The 21,800-nt window shown below is 54.6% G+C and overlaps 1 protein-coding gene across 1 annotated transcript in view; it reads right to left on the bottom strand.

Annotated features, from left to right (window-relative positions):
• Polr1a (RNA polymerase I subunit A) overlaps positions 1–21,800 on the bottom strand; it is a 59,165-nt gene that overhangs the window by 8,158 nt on the left and 29,207 nt on the right. Inside the window, exons 15-26 of the mRNA XM_047522803.1 lie at positions 12,082–12,231; positions 11,199–11,382; positions 9,145–9,227; positions 8,886–9,044; positions 7,579–7,677; positions 6,677–6,829; positions 5,423–5,505; positions 4,187–4,352; positions 3,222–3,443; positions 2,195–2,406; positions 920–1,087; positions 134–269 (exon numbers count right to left, since the gene is read on the bottom strand). Of these exons, the coding sequence (XP_047378759.1) occupies positions 134–269; positions 920–1,087; positions 2,195–2,406; positions 3,222–3,443; positions 4,187–4,352; positions 5,423–5,505; positions 6,677–6,829; positions 7,579–7,677; positions 8,886–9,044; positions 9,145–9,227; positions 11,199–11,382; positions 12,082–12,231 (1,815 nt within the window). The remainder of the gene's footprint in view (positions 1–133; positions 270–919; positions 1,088–2,194; positions 2,407–3,221; positions 3,444–4,186; positions 4,353–5,422; positions 5,506–6,676; positions 6,830–7,578; positions 7,678–8,885; positions 9,045–9,144; positions 9,228–11,198; positions 11,383–12,081; positions 12,232–21,800) is intronic.

The raw sequence follows: 21,800 nt of genomic DNA, 5'->3' as shown, positions 1-21,800 counted from the left end.
GGACTGGTGGTCACCTTGAAAGCTTGATTCGTCCTGCTCAGCACCTGGCAGGCAGCCTCTTCCCACTGGTGGGACTGCACAGGATGACACAGGACGGTGCCTCCACCTGGTGCAGCTGGGCCGAGTCAGTTACCTCTGCTAAGCACACCCTGGTGAGCTGCTTCCTCAGGCTCTTCACTCTCTTCAGGGCTTTCTTGGTGTTGAGTACGGGCACGCTCATCATGGGTGTCTTGATGTTGGCGCTGGCCACCATGAGAATCTCCCTCAACCTGTCACAGAAAAAGGGCACATCTGCAAATGGCAGATCACCAGACCCCTTGTTTGCATGAAGCCTTTTCTAGAAACATCAGTGTTCTGCTGGGATGGGGGAGGCCTTAAGGTCTCATTGGGGAAGATGCCGGACCAGATCCCAGAGCCTGTCTGTGAGGCAGTAAAGGACTGTTAAAGTCCTCTTGGAGCACCAGCTCCTAAGGGCAGGGCTGAGTCTGATTCTTGCAGGGAGCAGGTGCTCACTGAATGGACGGGATGCAGGGAGCTCAGCCTTCTGCAGAGTCCGGCCTCCTTCGCTCTGCAGCATGGCACCCAGCAGGCTGGACTGACCCATGCTTTCCCCCTGCCCGGTGGCCGTCTTACAGCCGTGTGCCTGCATGCACCCAGCAGGTCGGGGTCTGGGTGGGGTTCCTGGAGTTGGGCAGCAAAAGGCCCTGTGCAGTCTCACAGACCCTCTGAGGCAGGAGTGGCAGAGGACGAGAGCAGGGCCTACAGACTCAGGCACCCATCTGGCCACAGAAACCAGTCCAGCTCCCAATGCCAACCCTGGTTCCCACGTGGATGAGACCCAGTCTCTTCTGCGCTCAGTCTCTCTCATTAAGTACGCTCTCCCCAGGGGAGGGTCGGACCTGCACCCTGGTGGCCACACCTTGGTATGCCCAGGGTGACGTTCATCTCGCCTCTGCCTGCGAAGTGGAAGGTGTTGAGGGTCATCTGTGTGGAGGGCTCCCCGATGCTCTGGGCGGCCAGCAGGCCCACAGCCTCGCCCGGGTCACACAGCGAGCGCTGCCACTTGAGCTGCAGCAGGGTCCTCAACCTGGAGGTGGGCAGCAGAGGTCAGGAGTGGCATGCAGTGGCCGTGATGCTGGAAACCTCTTTCTGGACTTGCTCTTCTAGGTAAAAGATTCCGCTGACCTGGCCACGTCCTCAAATCACACAGTCGGCCTCCAGCTGGGGGCATAGCCCCTGACGTGTACAAGGACGTACACGTCCACCCCAGGCCAGTGACAGAGGTCCCCTTGGCTCTGAGGATTTCTGGGCCATTACTCACTCCCCTTGGTTTCCCACGAGCACACCCTGGAGAGCTTCGGCAGGTGCAGGAGGCCACAGGGGGAGGCTCGTCTTCTTCACTACTCAGAGGCTCAGACCACACAGGAAGTGTCCACACTGCACAATGCAACTGGCCCTTCAACCGGCAACTAGCAACACTGCCTACCACGCGCAGACAGAACAGGGCTCAGCAGAGGAGGCCCGAGTACGGGGCGGGGTGGGGGGGGGAAGGCCACACAGCCATATCCCAGGCGAGCCCTTCCACAGCTCCTGAGCTGCAGCGGGGGTGGAGGAAACTGGGTCTGGCCCTTTCAGGGAGAGTCAACAGGCAGCGGGGCAGCCTGGCCTGCCTGGGGAACAACTCCACAGGGCAAGCCTGCCCCGGAAGGCCCCACCGCGTCCCACCTCCCCGCCAGTGTGAGCCACCCCTGGACCCTGCAGCCTGGCCAGGTGCCTTGCCCAGGGAAGACTTGGAGTCTTCGAGGGAACAACCCAGGACGGTGTCCTGGCTGGCACTCCTGGTGTTCCTCCGATGATGCTGTGGCCCACTGTGCTGGCTCAGCCAGGCTTCCCAGCACCCAGCCCAAGGGCGGCCTTCCTCTCCCTCCCTGGTCCCTTGGTGACCTGGAGGGCCAAGGCTCACAGGACCACTGGAGCCACCAGATCCAAGCCCTCATGAGGAGCTGCGGCAAGGGCCCTGGGCCACAGAGAGGGCGGCGGCAGAACGGCAAGCGGCTGACCCTGACTCAGCCGCCTGCCCCACCCAGCTGGAGAGGCCACTTCTGCAGGCCTCTGTCCCCGCGGGGCCCCTGCTCCTGCCTCTGCCTGCGGCCTGGCCCTCCCGCGGGCCCCAGGCAAGGAGAGCAGCCGTCACCTGTCTGGCGAGAGCTCCAGCTTCTGGTGCTGCTTCTGCGCTCCTGCCCATCCCTGGCTGAAGTCATCCACCTGCTTTTCAAAACGTTCCGACACAGAGGCCAAGTAGATGTCGGGCCGCCAGACGGCCAGGCTGGGGTCAGGGCAAGGGGCTGCCTTCTTCTGCAGCCTCTGCCGGCGCCTCTCGTCCAGCTCGCGCCACATCTGCAGCATCTGCAGGGAAGCAGGCTGGGTCTTGGCTACACTGGAGGGCGCGTGAGTGGGCAGCCCTCCGCGGTTCCCAGGCACTGGGTCCAGGCGAGGGGGTGGACCCGACAGCCCGAGGTCAAAAGCACCTCGACATTTAAAAGGAGGACATCCCATCTGTCCAGGCACCCAGCAGGACCAGGACTCCAGGGGCCCTTCATGCTGGCCACAGGCAAGGAATTCAACTGAGCTTCCTTTCTGACGGCCAACAGGACAGTGCGATGCCCAGGGGAGGTGAGGCAAGGCCAGGCCTGCCCTAGGCCACCCAGGACAAGTGGCCACGGCAACCGCCAGAGCGCCTGCTTCTGCTCCCAGTTGTGCTCAGCCGCAGCAGGCCCAGCACAGACGGGAGAGGCGGGAGGAGCACTGGACACTCCTGGCCACCCGTGGGTCTCACCAGGAGTGACCTCCACCTCCCAACAGCCCAAGAAGTTCCTCAGCCTGACGGACACCTCTCAGACACCCACTTCACCATCCAGAGTGCACTTGGTCCTGACAGATGTCACCTTCATGTCCCCTCAGGAGCTGTCCTGCCCTCTGCCCTGACTGACCTGATGGTCCTCACAGATGTCACCTCCATGTCCCCTCAGGAGCTGTCCTGCCCTCTGCCCTGACCTGATGGTCCTGACAGATGTTACCTCCATGTCCCCTCAGGAGCTGTCCCACCCTCTGCCCTGACTGACCTGATGGTCCTGACAGATGTCACCTTCACGTCCCCTCAGACCTGCCCTCTGCCCTAATGGAGCCTAGAGCCTGGCTGGGGACACAGCTCCCAGTGTCACCTGCTGGGCCTCTGCGCTGCGGCCATTCTGGGTCCTGCCCGCCAGGCCCAGGGCTTTCACCGCCCCCTGCATCTTCCGGGAGAAGCTCAGGAAGGCCCCCGTCCTCTGCGGCCCTTGGGGATGCTTGCTGCGCCACCTTCGGAGAGCCCTGAAGTGGCCCAGAGCCTTCGCGGGGTCTGCTCTGGACAGGGCTTCCTGCAGATGCTTGGACCTCATTATCACCTGGGAACGAAGACCAAGGGCAGGGCACGGTGAGAGCCGACCGGGAGGCAGAAGGCCTGTAGCCAGCCTCCTGGGGCCAGGGGCGCGGGGAGCCCTGGAGGGGCTGTGGGGGGCGGAGCACCACGCCCGTCAGGCCCCTGGTGCGCTCAGATGCCGGGCGGTGGCCTCAGGAGCCGAGGGCGTGCAGGAGGGGCCTGGCAGGCTGAGGGCCCCTCCAGGAACAGGGAGGGGAGTCTTGCAAGGACCGGCACGGGTAGGGGGTGGCCAAAGCACTGGGACGGGCCAGCAGAGGACCCCGCACTCTCCACTGCCATCAGCTGGGTGATGGTGGAGAGGTCCTGGCGGCTCCCGTTTCCTGGTCTGCAATAGGGGCCACAGGCAGCATGGAAGCAAGTGCCAGGCAGGCCTCCTGCCACGGCCGGCTCTTCCCCACACTGTCCGGTCACACTCAGTTGCCTCGGCTGCAAGGTGGGCAGAGTGCTGCCTACCTCCCCAGGCTGCAGCGAGGAGGCACCTGGCAGCATCCACTGTGCACTATAGTTCAGGGCCCAGCATAGGACATGCTCCAGCCAGTGGCCGTCGCTGCCTTCTCAGTGGCCCAAGCCCAGAGGGCTCTGACACCCCACTGTCAGGGCACCAGTGGGTGCTTTGCCACCCTCCCACTGGCCTCTGAGGGCCACGCTGCAGAGGCAGCACCCTGGGTGGGAGCCCGCCGCGTGGCCTGGGCCTGGGTCTGGCACTACCTGGTAGTTGCTGGCCAGGAAGGGAAACTGCCTGGGCTGCAGGAACTGCGTCTTGGGGATGTCCAGACCGTCCTCCCCGTAGAGGAACTGCACCACGCTGCCGTCGCTGTCGCGCACCGTCAGGTCGTACTGGACCACCAGCCCCTCCAGGTGCTTGATGATGCACCTGCGAGGCCACCAGCTCAGCGCCCACCAGGGACCCGGAGCCAGCTCGGGGGCTGGCAACCCTGCACCCAGCAGGCAGTCAGTGCCTGCCTGCAACAGCTATTGCACTTCTGTCCCAGTCAGGGCCTGGCGCCCTCCTCCAGCCCACCCTGACGTCCTGGGCTGGCCTTGGGGCTCCTGCCCACGTGTGGGACCCAACAGGACCAGAGCTGTTTGACCGTCCGTCCCCTGGTTTTCCTGGACTTGGCGCGTTTCTGAGTGGCTTGGGGCACACTTGGTGTGACCGCCCACGGAAGGGGTGGCCATGCCGCCTGCACCCAGGGAAGCAAGGGAGCTGGGGTTGGGCACCGCTACCTCTGCACCCAGGGTCCTGGCCCACGGCTACCTAGGCCCGTCCCCACTTCCACTCCACTCTCCTGCAGCCTGGGGGGCCAAGTGGGAGAAGCCTGGAGGCAGAACCAAGGGCAGGGCTGAATCCTGCAGGCAGAGGGGGGAAGCGAAGGCATAGCCCTGCCCCGCTGGTGGTCAGCAGTGCCCTGGACGCAGCTGCAGCAGCCCCAGACACGGGGGTTACCTTGCCATCCCCCTGCCTGCCCAGCTCTCCTAGCACAGTTCTCTGGGCACCAAGAACCATGACAAGGTTCCCCACTGAGCCTCCCATGGGTGCCCCAAGGCAGGGCCATGGGAAGGCAGGCTCTGTCTCCTGACCTGCTGGCTCCCTGAAGTCACCCTCAGGCTGGAGCTCGGACTCCACACGCCCAACACGGTGGGACAGGATGGCCTGCTCCCTTTCCATGCAGGGGAAGGCGGGCAGGCCTGGCAGAGAACCCCAAAGGGACACCTACGCCTGAAGGGATGCCAACTGCAGACTCGGGCAGGCCCAGCTCACCCCACCCAAGACCCTCGCCCGCATCCTCGTCCCTGGGGATGGCAGATCTGCAGGGAAGGAGACCTGCCAGCGTGTCCAGCCACCCTGGACGTGGACAGGTTGTTACGACCTGGAGACTCCTCCAGGAAGGTGGAGGCGCAGGGCCTAGGGGTAGGCTGCCTCATGGGCGCACGGGCTCTTACCTCTGCAGGTAGCCTGAGCGGCTGGTCTTCACGGCAGTGTCCACCAGGCCCTCTCGCCCTGCCATGCAGTGGAAGAAGAACTCCTGTGGAAGAGCGGGACCAGGTCCCAAGGGCAGAGTGACTGCTGCAGGTGCTGCACCTGCGCTCAGCTGCCCTGCAGACTTGCTGACGGTGCCCCTCCTTCCCTCATCTCCTGGCCCATGGTGCCTGAGGGCTCCAACGCCCTCAGCATGGAGGCCTGAGCATCAGCCTCCATCCTCAGAAGCCTGCAGGGCCGCTCTCGGGCTGGAACCTCTTCACGGCTTTGCAGAAACAGCACGGGTGCCGGGCCACCATTGGCCCCGGCGCCCGGTCTACCTTTCACTTCAACAGGCGAACAGGGCTGCGAGGCCTCTTCCAGGCTTCTGACGGCAACCCAGAGTCAGTCCTCGCCACACAGCCATCAGCAAACGCAGGTGCGTGCACAGGCACGTGGGGAAAGCTCACCCACCCCATCCCTTGGGTGCGCTCCTTTCTGCTTCACCACGTGAAGGAATGTGGTGGCCAGCCACTAGGGTGACTTCCCCACGTGCTGAGGGGCTGCAGCCAGAATTTTTCCAATTCCAATCTACAAGAGCCTCCACCATCCCTCACTGGAGGCCACGGATTGCCAGTGGAGAGCCAGTGGAGCATCAATGGCCTTGGGACACCTCACACTGCACTATGGTCTGCCGTGGCCGTCTGGAGGGGGCCATCCTTTCAGAGACACACAGGAAGACGAGAGGCCCTGATCCAAAGCTGTTCCACCGAGGTGTGAGGAGGAACCCTCCTCTTCTGGGAGAACCCCCTGAAGCAGAGCTCGGCACCCGTCTCCGCCGGCAACCTCTTCACTGTGAAGGAGTCTGGGAGGTGCCCGGTGGCTCTGTAAAATGAATCTGTGCGCTGCTCCCGTGGCATCACGGCACCCAGGGCGTCAGGTGCGCCCATCTCCAGCTTTTAGGCAGCTGGGGGTTTACAGAGGCTGTGTGGCAGGTGGGGTGGGGCCCTGGCTCTCCTGGGCACCTCCTCATGGGCTCCTGTCCGGTGTGGCCTCTGCTGAGCTCTGGTGACCCTTCCAGGGGCGTGTCTTGGGGGCCCTCAGTCTAGTGGGTGAGCAGCAAGCAGCCTGACGTTGTCATGGCCGCTCTCCATCAAAGCTGCAGCTGGGGACCATGAGTCCCTCAGTGCTGAGCTGAGGAATGAGGAAAAGGCCAAAGAGAAAACCCAAACACATACAGGGGGCCTGATGCCGGTGAGGAACCTTCCGGTGACGAAGCCGCCAGCCCTGGGGGTGAACTCATAAGGCTCGAAGCAGGGCAGTGACTTGCCGGACGCCATCAGTGGGGGCCTCCGCCCTTCCAGCTCGATCTGGCCCAGCAGGCATGAGATCTGGGGAAGCAGACCCAAGTCATCTTAGGATGACGTATCACACCACGCCTGATCCCAGCAGGGCGGGACGGCCTGGCTCCAGAACCATCAAGCGGTTTCTAACCAACTGGGAAGCTTCTGCTTCAAGACACAAGCAGCTGCATCTTCCTTTGGCTGACTGATCTGGACCTTCACATTTGGGCTCTGATGTGGAGGGGTGAGGTTTGGAAGGAAGCCACCACACCAGAATCGTCACATTGTACGTGGGAGGGACCTGGGGATCCTGATGGGAATCATGGCCCCAGGGAGAAGTAACTCTGTGACCCTACATTTTAGATCCAGGTGATCGAGGTGCTCACTAACAGCAGTCCCCAAGAGAACTCCAGGCAAGAGTGTGTCGGGGTGTCCCCCAGGCAGGGCTCTCTAGAGGGCCCTTGGCTGTTCCAGTTCCCTCTGCTGCTTGTCACTCCCCAGTGACGGGGCGCTGTAGGGCCCTCTCAAGGTCACCGAGATTGCGACAAGTGTTCAGGTTTGGGAAGAGGACTCGGCTTGAGATGTGGCAGTGAGTGAGAGTCTGCGTGTGCAGTCTCACCTGCACGGTGCCCACTGCCTGCACACTCGTGTCTACGCCTGTCGCCACACCACAGGCTGACAGTGGCCAGTGGCCAGTGACTTCTCTATGCCTTGACCCTCAGCCCTGCCACTTCGACATGGAGTGTGGAGCCGCCTGCTTCCAGTGGCCCGCCCAGTGGCCTGCCCTCCGCTCACACCTGCATGGTGTTCACAGTGGACCCCTTGGCTCCCGACTGCACCATCATCTGCAGGTTGTTCTCCGGGAACTGCCTGTGCAGGCCAAGAGGCATGCATGCCTGTGGACCAAAGCAACACCGTCAGTGGCCCCACCCTGCTGAGGTCCCAGGGGCAGAGGAGACCAAGCCAGGACATCTTCCAGGCACAAGGCCAAGCCCCACGCAGGTAGGGGAAGCCTCAGTCGGCTTCCACCCTCATGCTGAGCCTGGCCCTCGGCGCTGCCTTGCTTCCTTGGCCAGGAATGGCAGGCTCTACTCACTGGTCAAACAGCAACAAAGAGGGAGATGGAAAAGCACCACCAGCTGGTGATTAAGGCAACGCCCTGAGAATCGGCTCAACAGAGCCTGACGTAGGTTCTCGTGCAGCCGGCCAATCACCAGAGCTCACACCGTGTCCATGTGAGCATCAGGTGGGGAGCCTGGCGGTGTCTCCAGAGCTGGCAAAAGCCAGCAAACCCCACAGGAGGGGTGAGGACGGTGCCGGGGGGACCTGAGACTGCTGGTCACTGCCAGGGGTCCAGAGACCCAGTCCAACATGGAGGGGCAGAGCCTGGGTGGTAAAAACTGAAGGACAGGAGGTAGGGACAATAAGCACCAGAAGCCACTTCTGAGGACAAGTCCTCTGGCCCCAGTCTCTGGGTTGGTCCCGGGGGTGGGCCTACTGACCCTGCTGGTGCTGGAAGGTGCCCCAAAACACGCCTCTCTCACGCACGGGGCTCCCACCACAGGCCCACAGAGAAGGCTGGCTTGAGCTGGTGTGGGCCCCACCTCTTCCTCGCTGTGGGGGCCCAGGAGCTGCAGGCCTGGTGTGGCTTCCTGTGCCCAAGCCCCTCGAGCCCCAGCAACCCAGGAGGCAGCACTCCCCACACGCCCACCTCCAGGCCAGGCAGCAGGCACAGACTGCCCGTCATGTGCCCATAGTCACATAGCGAGCACCGAGCAGCCGGGACTTGACCTGGGCGCAGCTGCATGGGCAGCAGGGGTGCACATGCGCCCGCAGCAGCCCTTTCCTCAGCTCCCTTCCAGGCGGTCACTTCAGAAGAAGCACTGCACACGCCATCCCTTCACAACACCAATCGGGCCTTCCCAGAGAGCCGACTGGGTCCCGGGCTCTTCAGAGCAACAGGTCCCACCAACCCACCTCAAACCCCAACCAGCAAGCTCTTAAACAGTCTTCTGCGCCAAGGGATCCTGGTGAGAACCAAAATGGAATTGGAAAGCTAATTATCACTGAAAACAGCGGTAAGATCGTGCACCAGCAGGCTGACCTTGTTGATCTCATTGCTGTAACGGTTCACCTCCTCCTTGAACTTCAGATCAATCGTGTTAAAATCCCTCTGGTCCTTGCCCAGATGGGCATCCTGCCACTTCCCTCGGACCTCAGCACGTGATGCAGCTTCTGGCAGGTTTAGTGCAGCCCGAACAGCCTTGAATGAAGTAAAGACCATGCTGGGGATGCAGCCGGGTGAGGAGGGTGTGGGATCATTCTGCCCCAAGGGCAGGCCCTGGCCTCCCAGCCCCGCTTACCTGGGGCCCACAGTGGGCGGATTCCTCAATGATCCTGCGTCTCTCTGCGTCCGCCTTTGGTCTGACTAAAATGTCTTCCACACCTGCGAGGCAAAACAGTCATGCTCAGAACGGACCCAGCCTGAGAACGCAGGGCTGTTCCAGTTCAGGGCCAGAGCCAGAGCCAGGGCCAGGGTCAGGGCCAGAGACACAGGCAGCACTGGGCACACGGTACCTCAGGTGGCCACATCTCAGCACCTCTGTTTCACAGGCGACAAGACTCAGGCTCGGACCTGAGCTGCCTGCCCAGGATCACAGAGGCAGGAAGTAAGGCCAGGCCCAAGGCCCTAATTTATGCTCACAGTCCCCAGCTCTACTGCTGCTGCCTAGTAGCTCCCTGAGAGGTGGAGACGAGGAAGGTTTGGGATGAACAGCTAGGGACTGGGGAGAGGGGACGGATGGAGGTATTCCCCCCGCGGGCTCCGGGCAGCCATGGTCCTGGGCCACCGGTGTGGTGAGTGTGGTATGTGGGCAAACTGCTGTGTCTGAGCCTGTGCTGGGACGATCACTCCCTCCGCAGCCGCAAGAGGACCCGAGCTGGGTGGCTTCTCTCAAGTCCACCCGCGTGGCTCATGGCCTGAGAAAATGCTTGCCTGGCAGAGCACCCTGCCCACTTCACCAACCATTTTGCCTCTACCTGTAAGTACGACAGGACCTGAGAGTCCCTTGGCCAACCACTCCCAGTGGGCTCAGAGGTCTGGAAAGCCTGATGGGTCAGCCTGGAGACCCAAAGGCGTGAAAAGAACACCAGTGGGCAGGGAACAGACTCACTCTCCCTAGAAGCGGCAGCCAGAAGTGGGCCTGCCACGGGTCCCTGCAGGCCACACAAATGGGGATTCTTACAGGAATTGGGACAGGGAAGGAGTACCTCAGCCCCAGGCAGACCAGCAATTGCAGTCCCCATTCTGAAAAAATAACCGGACGAATGTGCCCAGACATCCAACACTAGCCTGAAAGCTCAACAGCCTGCCGCTCAGTAACAGGGACTGCAAAAACACCCCATAGGGCCGCCGAATCTCTTTTATGGACTCCACCAGCTGTGACCACAAGTAGCTGGGAAAGAAACAATCACACCTGGGCTGAACAGGTACAGACACTTCCCGCAGACACAGTGTCAACACTGCCACAGCATTTATGCAGTATTTGGTATCATAATTCAGAGAGGATTTCAAGTGTCTAGGAGGATGTATGTAGTTATAGGGAAATACCTCTCCGTTTGATATAAAGTGCACCTCTGGATTCTGGTATGAGGAAGATGGCTTGGAACCAACATCCCTCAAATACTGAAAAACAAGTGAACACCCACACTACAGGAATGCTCTGCAGTGACTAGACACAAGGGTGTGGATTTGTAATAGCTGACCCCAAAGATCATTTTGAAGTCTCTGAATGGCAGCAGTGGGGGATGGACTACAGAACGGTGTGTAGTAAGGGGTCCACTTCTTCTGAACATATCCGAACTGGAAAAAAGTCTAGAAAGATACACGTCAAGTTGTACTAAGGTGTTTCCTTGCAGACAGTTGCTGTCTGTGCGCACACGGTACGCACATTTTAGGCCTCTCCACAATCCGACAGGACTAAAGAGCAGAACACAAAGCACAGTGCTGGACCCTGCAGGCCAAGGGCTGGGCCCCTGGAGCTGAGCAAGCCAGGAAGAGGAGTCTCCCCTGCGCCACAGCGATGCCACCACCTGTCTCCCAGCATGTCACCCTCCCAGCACATGGGGAAACACTCTTTCCTGTGTCAAAGCTGACTCCCTAGAACAGTGCGCCTGGCTTCCAGGAAACACTCCGTCCTAGGGTCAGCAGACCCACCTGCCCAGCATAGTCCACAAGCGCAGGTGACTACTATGCTGGGATGGCACAGGAGTCCTGGTGACAGGAAGCCCTGGGAGCGGAGAGGGCCTGGAGAGTCTAGGAGGAGCATGCAGGGAACGCGGGGCAGAGGGTAGGAAGTGGCCTAGCAGGAGGAAGCCGTAGGGGAGGGGCCGAGGGCAGGAGGAGTGGCCGGCTCACCCAGGGTGAAGCCTCTGTAGAGCTGCAGGTAGGCGGTGAAGAGCCGGGCCAGGCAGGTGAGGACCTGGCCGCTGGTCCCGCCCCCGTAGACCTCGTAGCAGCAGTGCACCAGGCCGTAGGCGGAGCTCCCGAAGTGCGCCTTGTCCAGCACGCCGCAGAGCAGCTCGCCCTCCCGGATGAGCACCTGTGGAGAGGCCAGGCTGCGGTGGCACCGTCCCCCAGGGAGGAGGCAGACACACCAGCAGCAACTGGTGTTTTCTTCAGGGACCACACGCCACACACCGCACACACATGCACACACACTCCTCAGTGTGCTTGGGCAAGACCTTGTGAATGGCAGAGGCAGAGCTGCCACATGGCACCCTGGGAGTCGGAACAGGAGCCTGTGAGCTTCCTCTCAGCCTCAGTCTGCCCCTCACAGAGACAGGCTAAGGTGTAAGACGCTAATTAAAATAGGAAGACTGCTCGCTCCACAAGGCAGCGCCATTAGGCCCACCACTGACACACAGTGGCCACAGGCAGCTTCTGCTGACCTGCTCTCTCCAAGCAGCGTGGGGGCAGCCGGGTTCCACCACCCTGGGAGGCCTTCCTGAACCTGGTCATGCAGGCTTGCAGCCAGGGGCTGGGGCCTCACAATTCAATTTCCACAAGCTACTCTGATCTTGAGGGAAAACAGGGCTCTGCATCTCCAAGATGGCTCAATCAAACTAGTGGGTTCACGCTGCAGGCCGGACGTAGAGTAATCTGGACTCTGTCCAGAGCAGCAGTAGACGCCACCCTGGGCACAGGCCTCCTCTTCTGAAGACCGCACCAGTCCCCGTGAGCGTGCCTCCATCTCTGTCCCAGCCCAGAAGAAGTCACCACGGCAGCAATGATGCCCTACCTGGGATTCGCACATGGAGTCGGGGTGAAGTCCAGCAACAGGCCGAGGAGTCTCCTTCACCCAAGCTTTCCCGCTGACTTTCGCCTTTCCCGACAAGTTCAGTGGGACGTAACCCTCAGGGATTACGTTTATGAGCAGCGTGGACACGACCTGGGGGAACAGCAAGAGCATGGCAGGAGGAGCTGGGTCCCACCCACCTGCCACTCTCAGGTAGAGCAAGACCACCTCTACAGGACAGGTGCCCACCTTCACCAGCCACTCAGGAGTGCCCAGGACACACCAAGCAGGCTCTGTTCAGGGGGGATCCAAGATGGCAGACTAGAGGGAGGCTGTGCTCCTTGTCACTCCGTAACTCCGGTTTTAAGCAGAGGCTGTTTCTTGGTGAGGCAGTTTTTGCTGCTTATCAATCCCCTGCTGTTTACGCCATTTGTCTGCTGTGATGATTTGCAGTCTGACAGCATATCGACGCCTTTTTGAGTGCAGACTGCTCACTGTCAGATGCCTATCATCCGCCATTTGCCTGCCTCTCGTCTTCCATCGCCTGCCTTACACCTATCCATCACCCACTGCCTGAGGTTCACCTCCCGATCGTCCAACAATAGTTAGCAAACTGTTCGCCAATTGCCAGTGGAGTGCTAGCTGCCTGCTGTTGCCTGGAAGTTCCCTGTTACAGTACCTGCAGGTTTGATTACACGTGGCTGCTGCCATTTTGAGACAACAGCCAGGCCCCGTAGGACACCTGGCTAGACTGACTGAGCCCCGTCTCCAGGATCCCTCAGCCCGACCGATCACTCCCTGCCTCTGGGGCCCTCACATCAACTGACTGCTCCCTGCTGCCAGGACCCCCAGACCGACTGACTGCGCCCTATCACTGGGACCCCAGACCGACTGACTGCACCACGCCTTCAGGATCCTGCAACCACACAAAACACACCCCACCTCCAGGACCCCTGTCTGACCAATGGCACCCCGCCTCCAGGACCTCCTGCTAACCACGTCCACACCCCGTGCTGCAGCTCCCCATTTGCCAACACATTTCAAAGCTAGAGCTGCCATCTTGGATAATCCTGGAAGCCGGACCTCCGATCTTTAGGTGGGGCAAATCCCATCCTGAGACTCCTGCTGGAGACTTGAAGCTCATTGTCAGGTACCTCTCATGCACCAGGCTACTGAACTCTGGGAGGTTTCATTACTATATGACTGTTATACTGTAGATTTTCTTTTTTCTCCTTATTGAACAATTTTAAGTTTTTATTTCTTTACTTTTCTTGCTCTCTTTTCCTTTTGTTTACCTGTTCCCTCAGAGTCTCTTTCTCCCTTTTTGCACACTAACAACCAATTTCTTTTGATTATATTCTCACTCTATTATCTAGAATTTCTGTATATTCTTTTCTTATCCCATTAACAGCTACATTCTACATCCCTCTGCATTCTCTTTGTCCTCCATTAGAAACTGCAGACCATATTGCAAATCTGTTTGTTATACTGACGAAATAACTGAACTCATTCTGTTTATTATGATGATATTGTTAATATCCTCATAGGAGCTATTTCATCTAGGATTGCATACTGTCTGTATTGGGCACTGATAATATTGGTCTCCCCCTTAAAGAAAAGGTTTAGGAAACCTATAGGGCCACAAAAGGCTATAGGGGGGAAATCTGCAATACCCCAGATCTGCACTGCTAGAGGGGAAGATACATGAACAACATGAAAAAACAAGGGAAGAAAATGATCCAAACAAATCTAGATTCTATATGAATAGAATCCAATGACAGTATGGTAGAAGAAATGTCAGAAAAGGCCTTCAGATTATACATGATTAAGATGATTCGCAAAGCAAAGGATGAGATAAGAGAGCAAAGGCAGGCAATGAATGATAATACCAATAAGCTGAAAGAGCAACTGCAGGAAGCAAAAGATCATTTCAACAAAAAGATGGAGATTCTCAAAAAAAACCAAATGGAAATCCTTGAAATGAAGGAAACAATAAACCAAATAAAAATCTCAATGGAAAGCTTCACCAAAAGACTAGACCACTTGGAAGACAGAACCTCAGACAATGAAGACAAAATATTTAATCTTGAAAATAAAGTTGCCCCAACAGAGAAGATGGTAAGAAATCATGAACAGAATCTCCAAGAACTGTGGGACATCATGAAAAGACCGAATTTAAGAATTATTGGGATTGAGGAAGGCACAGAGATACAAACCAAAGGAATGAACAACCTATTCAATGAAATAATAGCAGAAAATTTCCCAAGCCTGAAGAATGAAATGGAAAATCAAAAACAAGAGGCTTACAGACCACCAAATGCACAAAATCACAACAGATCCACACCAAGGCACATTATAATGAAAATGCCTAACATTCAAAATAAAGATAGGATTTTGAAGGCCACGAGAGAAAAGCATCAGATTACATATGGGGGAACCCAATATGGACAGCAGCAGAATTCTCAACCCAGACTCTAAAAGCTAGAAGGGCCTGGAACAACATATTTCAAGCTCTGAAAGAACACGGTTGCCAACCAAGAATCCTACACCCAGCAAAACTAACCTTCAGATTTGAAGATGAAATAAAATCATTCCATGATAAACAAAAGTTAAAACAATTTACAAATAGAAAGCCTGCGTTACAGAATGTTCTCAACAAAATATTCCACGAGGAGGAAATGAAAAACAACAATGTAGGTCAGCAAAGGGAGGAACTGCCTTAGAGGAAAACCAATCAAAGGAGAAACCAAGCCAACTTAAAAACCAAAAATAAGCCAAATGACTGGGAATACAAATCATATCTCAATAATAACCCTGAATGTTAATGACCTAAACTCATCAATGAAAAGACATAGACTGGCGCAGTGGATTAAAAAGAAAAACCCAACAATATGCTGCCTGTAAGAGACTCATCTCATAGAAAAACACATCCAAAGACTAAAGGTGAAAGGATGGGAAAAAACCTACCACGCACATGGACTCAGTAAAAAAGTGGGGGTTTCCATCCTTATATCAGATAAAGTAGACTTCAAGCCAAAGTTAGTCAGAAGGGATAAAGAAGGACATTTCATACTGCTTAAGGGAACCATAAATCAGGAAGACATAACGATCGTAAATATTTATGCCCCAAACAATGGTGCATCCCTGTACATCAAACAAATCCTTTTCAATTTCAGGAATCAAATAGACCACAACACAATAATTCTGGGTAACTTTAACATACTGCTGTCAGCACTGGACAGATCTTCCAAACAAAAACCAAAGAAAGAAACCATAGAACTCAATGACACAATCAATAACCTAGACTTAATAGAAATATATAGAATATTCCACCCATCAACAAGCGGATTCACTTTCTTCTCAGCAGCACATGGAACCTTCTTGAAAATAGACCATGTTATGCCACAAAGCAGCCCTTAGGAAATGCAAAAAAATAGAGATACTGCCTTGTGTTCTATCAGATCATAATGGAATGAGGGTAGAGATCAATGACAAAATAAAAAAGGGAAATTACTCCAACACTTGGAGACTAAATAATATACTATTGAATGAAACATGGATAACAAAAAACATCAGGGAGGAGATAAAAAAATTCTTAGAGGTCAATACAACATATCAAAATCTTTGGGACACTATGAAAATGGTACTAAGAGGAAAATTTATTGCATGGAGTGCATTCCAGAAAAGAATGAAAAGCCAACTAAATGACTTAACATTACAGCTCAAAGCCCCAGAAAGAGAAGAATAGAATAACAGCAAAAGTAGTAGAAGAAGGAAATAATTAAAATCAGAGCTGAAATCAATGAAATTGAAACAAAAGAAACAATTCAAAAAATTGACAAAAAAGTTGGTTCTTTGAAAAAGTAAACAAAATAGACAAACCCTTAGCTACACTAACAAAGAGAAGAGAGAAAACTCAAATTACTATAATTCGTGATGAAAAAGGAAATATCACGACAGACACCACTGAGATATATAACATAATGAGAAGCTACTTTGAAAACCTATATTCCAACAAAATAGAAACTACTGAAGACATTGACAAATTTCTAGAGACATATGCTCCTCCCAAACTGAACCAGGAGGACATACACAATTTAATGAATCAAGCAATGAAATAGAAGAAGCCATCAAAAACCTACCATCCAAGAAAAGCCCAGGACCAGAAGGATTCTCAGCCGAGTTCTACAAGGTCTTCAAAGAAGAACTCATTCCAATACGTCTCAAAGTATTCCAGGAAATAGAAAAGGAGGGTACCCTACCAAACTCATTCTATGAAGCTAGTCTCACCCTCATACCCAAACCAGGCAAAGACACATCAAGGAAAGAAAATTTTAGACCAATATTTTTTGATGAATATAGATGCAAAAATCCTTAAGAAAATACTGGCAAACCGTATCCAAAAACATAATAAGAAAATTGTGCATCACAATCAAGTGGGGGTTCATCCCTGGAATGCAAGGATGGTTTAACATCTGTAAATCAATAAACGTAATCCATCATGTCAATAGACTTAAGGATAAGAATCATATGGTTATTTCAATTGACGCAGAAAAGTGTTTGACAAAATACAACACCCTTCATGCTCAAAACACTAGAAAAAATAGGGATAGCAGGAACATACCTGAACATTGTAAAGGCTATTTTTGCTAAGCCCATGGCCAACATCATTCTTAATGGAGAAAAACTGAAACCATTCCCTTTAAAAACAGGAACAAGACAGGGATGTCCTCTTTCACCACTTCTATTCAACATCATTCTTGAAATACTAGCCAGAGCAATTAGACAGACTAAAGAAATTAGAGGGAAACAAATAGGAAAAGAGAAACTTAAGCTGTCACTGTTTGCTGATGACATGATTCTACATTTAGAGGATACCAAAAACTCCTCCAGAAAACTTTTAGATCTCATCAATGAATTCAGCAAAATAGCAGGCTATAAAATCAACACGCATAAATCTAAAGCATTTTTATACGCAAGTGATGAAACAGCTGAAAGGGAAATGAGGAAAACAACTGCATTTGCAATAGCCTCAAAAAAAATAAAATACTTGGGCATCAATCTAACCAAAGAGGTAAAAGATCTCTACAATGAAAACTTCAAAACACTGAAGAAAGAAATTGAGGAAGACCTTAGAAGATGGAAAGATCTCCCATGTTCTTGGATAGGCAGAATTGATATTGTCAAAATGGCCATACTACCAAAAGTGCTATACAGATTCAATGCAATTCCAATTAAAATCCCAATGATGTACCTTACAGAAATAGAGCAAGCAATCATGAAATTCATCTGGAAGAATAAGAAACCCAGAATAGCTAAAGCAAACCTTAGCAGGAAGAGTGAAGCAGCGGGTATTACAATACCAGAACTTCAACTATACTACAAAGCAATAGTAACAAAAACGGCAAGGTATTGGTACCAAAATAAACAGTAGATCAATGGTATAGAATAGAGGACATGGACACAAACCCAAATAAATACAATTTTCTCATACTAGACAAAGGGGCTAAAAATATGCAATGGAGAAAAGATAGCCTCTTCAACAAACGGTGCTGGGAAAACTGGAAATCCATAAGCAGTAGAATGAAACTAAACCCCTATCTCTCACCCTGCTCAAAACTCAACTCAAAATGGATCAAGGACCTCAGAATCAGACCAGAGATCCTTCATTTTATAGAAGAAAAAGTAGGTCCAAATCTTCAACATGTTGGCTTAGGATCAGACTTCCTTAACAGGACTCCCATAGCACAAGAAATTAAAGCAAGAATCAATAACTGGGATAGATTCAAACCAAAAAGCTTTCTCTCAGCAAAGGAAACTATCAGCAATACGAAAAGAGAGCCTACAGAGTGGGAGAAAATTTTTGCCACTCATACTTCAGATAGATCACTAATTTCCAGAATATATAAAGAACTCAAAAAACTCTACACCAAGAATACAAATAATCCAATCAACAAATGGGCTAAGGAAATGAACAGACACTTCACAGAAGATCTACAAGCAATCAACAGACATATGAAAAAATGTTCAACATCTCTAGTAATAAGAGAAATGCCAATCAAAACCACCCTAAGATTCCATCTCATCCCAATTAGAATGGCGATTATCAAGAATACAAGCAACAACAGGTGTTGGCGAGGACGTGGGGAAAAAGGTACACTCAATACATTGCTGGTGGGGTTGTAAATTAGTGCAGCCACTCTGGAAAGCAGTGTGGAGATTCCTCAGAAAGCTTGGAATGGACCCACCATTTGACCCAGCTATCCCACTCCTTGGCCTATAACCAAAGGACTTAAAATCAGCATACTACAGAGATGCAGCCACATCAATGTTCATAGCTGCTCAGTTCACAATAGCCAGATTGTGGAACCAACCTAGATGTCCTTCAATTGATGAATGGATAAAGAAACTGTGGTGTATATATATATAAAATGGAATATTACTCAGCTATAAAGAATAATAAAATTATGGCATTTGCAGGCAAATGGATGAAACTGGAGAATATCATGCTAAGTGAGATAAGCCAATCTCAAAAAACCAAAGGACGAACGATATTGCTGATTAGCGGATGATGACACATAATGGGGGGTGGGAGAGGGGCAAGAACGGAGGAAGGAGGGACTATATCGAAAAAAAAGAGGGGTGGGAGGGGTGGGGGGGAATGAAAAAGTAACAGAATGAATCAACATCATTACCCTATGTAAATGTATGATTACGCACATGGTATGCTGTTACTCCATGTACAAACAGAAACGACATGTATCCCATTCGTTTACAATAAAAATAAATTAAAAGAAGGCTCTGCTCAGAGTTCACCTTGACACAGACAGCCCCAGGACTTGAACCCAACTCCTGAACAGGAAAATCCAAGTGTGAGGGAGGGAGAAGCAGGCCTGAGGACGTGGGTCGCCGAGGGGGTGGCGGGTTGAGTGACTCCTGCCTGGGCCCAGAGCATCCTCCTCACAGAGCGCTCTGCAGGCACCAAGGAGGGCAGGGCTGCAAAGCCTGGTGCTGGGCAGCGCCCACAGGAGCCCGCATCCCAGAGGAACAGCTGCGGGGCACAGGGCTCGGCCGCAGGCTCCAGGCAAGTCACGCGCTGAGCACTCTCCAGGGCCAGGCACGGAGAAGAGCCAGATGGACAGGCCCGCCCTGCCAGGGCATGAGGAGGACAGGCAAGCAGAGCGCAGCAGCCGAGGTGAGCCAGGGGGTCAGGGAGGCCTCAGCAGAAGGGCGAGAGCTGTCGCTTAGTGAGAAGGAAAAGCGCCGCAGGTTTGAGGCCGAGGAGCGACACGCTGTGCCTCGGCCAGGGGGACTGCTCCAACAAGATGCCCTCAACAGCCAGGCTCCTGAGCAACGGAAATGCGCTCCATGCCTTCCGGAGGCTGGGAACCCCGGGACCAAGGCAGCCCGGACCTCCAGAGCGCTCGGACATGCTTCCCACCAGGACCTTGTGCGCGGCTCCGGGCCACCTCCGCCCAGGGAGCACTGAGCCACTCCCCAGACACCTCCCTCCGCCACTGCGGTGGGCGCTAGTCCTGGTGACTAGTGTGGGACGTGCATCTGGTTGGAGAGGCGCAAGCCTCCGATGTGAACGCCTCTGGGACTATCCGGTTCTGGCCGTGGAGGCAACAGGGGAGCCTCAGAGAACACAGGGCCCCTGGCTGAGGCGACACCTCAGAGCGGCTGCTCAGGGTGCGAGGGTCCTCGTGTGCAGGAGCTCCTGCTGTGGGGTGACTGTGGTGACCCAAGGCACACCCTGACTGGTGTGTCACAGAGTGGAAGACCAGAGCCGCGGTCTGGCCGAATGAATGACAGAACTGGGAGGCCAGGAGCCCTCCCCTGCCCGCTGGGTCTGCACGCAGGTCACCCACCCGGCAGGCAGTTGTTGACGGGAGGCCAAGAAGGCACTAGTTCAGCAGCTGCTCCACACAGGGCACCGGGGGAGGCAGGTGCACTCGGGGACAACCACAGGTCAGCTTGAGAAAGGCCCAAGAGCACGCTGCACGAGGTGCCAGGGCTGGTGGGTGCTGGGAGGTGGCAGCTGGCACTGACAGCATTTCCTGACACCACCACCTAGGGCACCAAGCTTCAACACCCAGCCTTTGTTCACATTCAAACCACAGCACAAATGCAAAACCCTAGCAGGTGCGCGCGTGTGAACTCACAAGCTGAGACGTGCATGGAAATGCCAAGACGGTGCTGAAGAGCAAGCCGGTGACGTCCGTTTATTCAGATGTGATGTCAAGCTGCAGTGACAGAGGCAGCATGGTACTGGGAACAGACAGGGCCAGCGGGACAGGAGGAGTCCTGGGATAGAACCTGAGCCACTGCTCAGGCCATGACGAGGAGACACTGCAAAGCAGCTGATGGACTTTTCAACAACTGAATCACCCACTGGGGGAAACTGATCTCCACGCTGCCTCCCTTCAGAGCTGAGCGAGGCCACCAGATGACTGTGCAGAGGCAGGCAGCCACGGAGGCAAAGGTCAGGGACTGGTGGACGTCCATCAGGACTCGTCACCAGAGAACAGAGTGAGGCGAAAAGTTAGCATCCAGGAGGTACTTGCAAGCCCTGTAGCGTATTTTAAAATCTCTTCCCTGGGTCTGGGGTACAGCTCAGTGGCAGGGTGCAGGCTTAGCAAGTAAGAGGGCCTCAGTTCAACCTCTACCACCAAAACCCCCACAAAGCAAAGACAACAAACCTTGTACCCACAGTAAAACAATGAGCTAGAACAGAAAATAGGCACGTCACAAAAGATGACAACCAAACGGCCTCGAAGCACGTGGAGAAACAAGAAGACGCCATGATCCCCGTCCAGTGGCTAATCAAGAGGTCAAGCCCCCAAGCCCCCGAGCCCCCAGCAGTCCAGCCGAGTTCTGCAGAAGGGCCCGGGAGTCTCGTGGCCTGCTGAAGCGGGGCGCCTCAGACGCAGCAGCTGCATTCCCTGGCCTGCCTTTGACCCAACATGTGCTCAACTGGACGCACACAGTGATTCCCGTGGGAGCTGTCAGAAGGGCCAGCTGAAGACACCCCAGACGTCCCCCACAGTAAGATGCACGGTGCGGGTGGCACATTCCCACGTGGGACACCGACGTCCTGCTGTGCGTGACGACAGGAGTGGCCAGAGGGAGGACCTGCTGTGCCTGCATAGCTCTGCGGGCTGCCTTGGGGGAGCCCCAAGGGGCCGTGACTCTCACCCAAGGCCAGCGAGGGTCCACTGCACTTTTATCTAGCTCCTGCTGGAGGGCTGCAGTACTACAAATGCTCCTTCCTCCTTCTTCCCGTTCTGGTACTGGGAACAGCCCGGGTGCAGTAACAGTGCCACCGAGCTACCTCTACATTCCTGCCAGTCTTATTGGGAGGCAGGTCTTGCCCAGTTGCCCAGGGTCTCGGACTTGTCATCTTCCTGCTGGTTACAGGGTTACGGGCCACCACGCCCAGACTCTGCGGGCTCTTTTAACAAATGATGGGGACCTCTGACCTGTAAGCAGCAGCAGCATGTGGGGCTGTACCAAATGGGAAAGAGCCCGAGGTTTCTTTTTCAGGGGCTGCAGAATAAACCCAGTTCTCCTTTCCTAACTCCGCAGACCCATGGGGCCAGGCCCAGACGCTCTTGCCCTGCTCACCCACCTGCAAAGAAACAGCTGCAACACCTCTGTCCGTCCACCTAGGAGGCTCTGAAAAGCAGAAGAAAGTCTGCGCCGGAACAAAGCCTGAGTCT

This window comes from Sciurus carolinensis, chromosome 13, assembly GCF_902686445.1.
Source record: "Sciurus carolinensis chromosome 13, mSciCar1.2, whole genome shotgun sequence".
NCBI lineage: Eukaryota > Metazoa > Chordata > Mammalia > Rodentia > Sciuridae > Sciurus > Sciurus carolinensis.
Note: the sequence above shows the minus strand (reverse complement) of the source record. Positions and strands in the feature narration are given on the sequence as shown.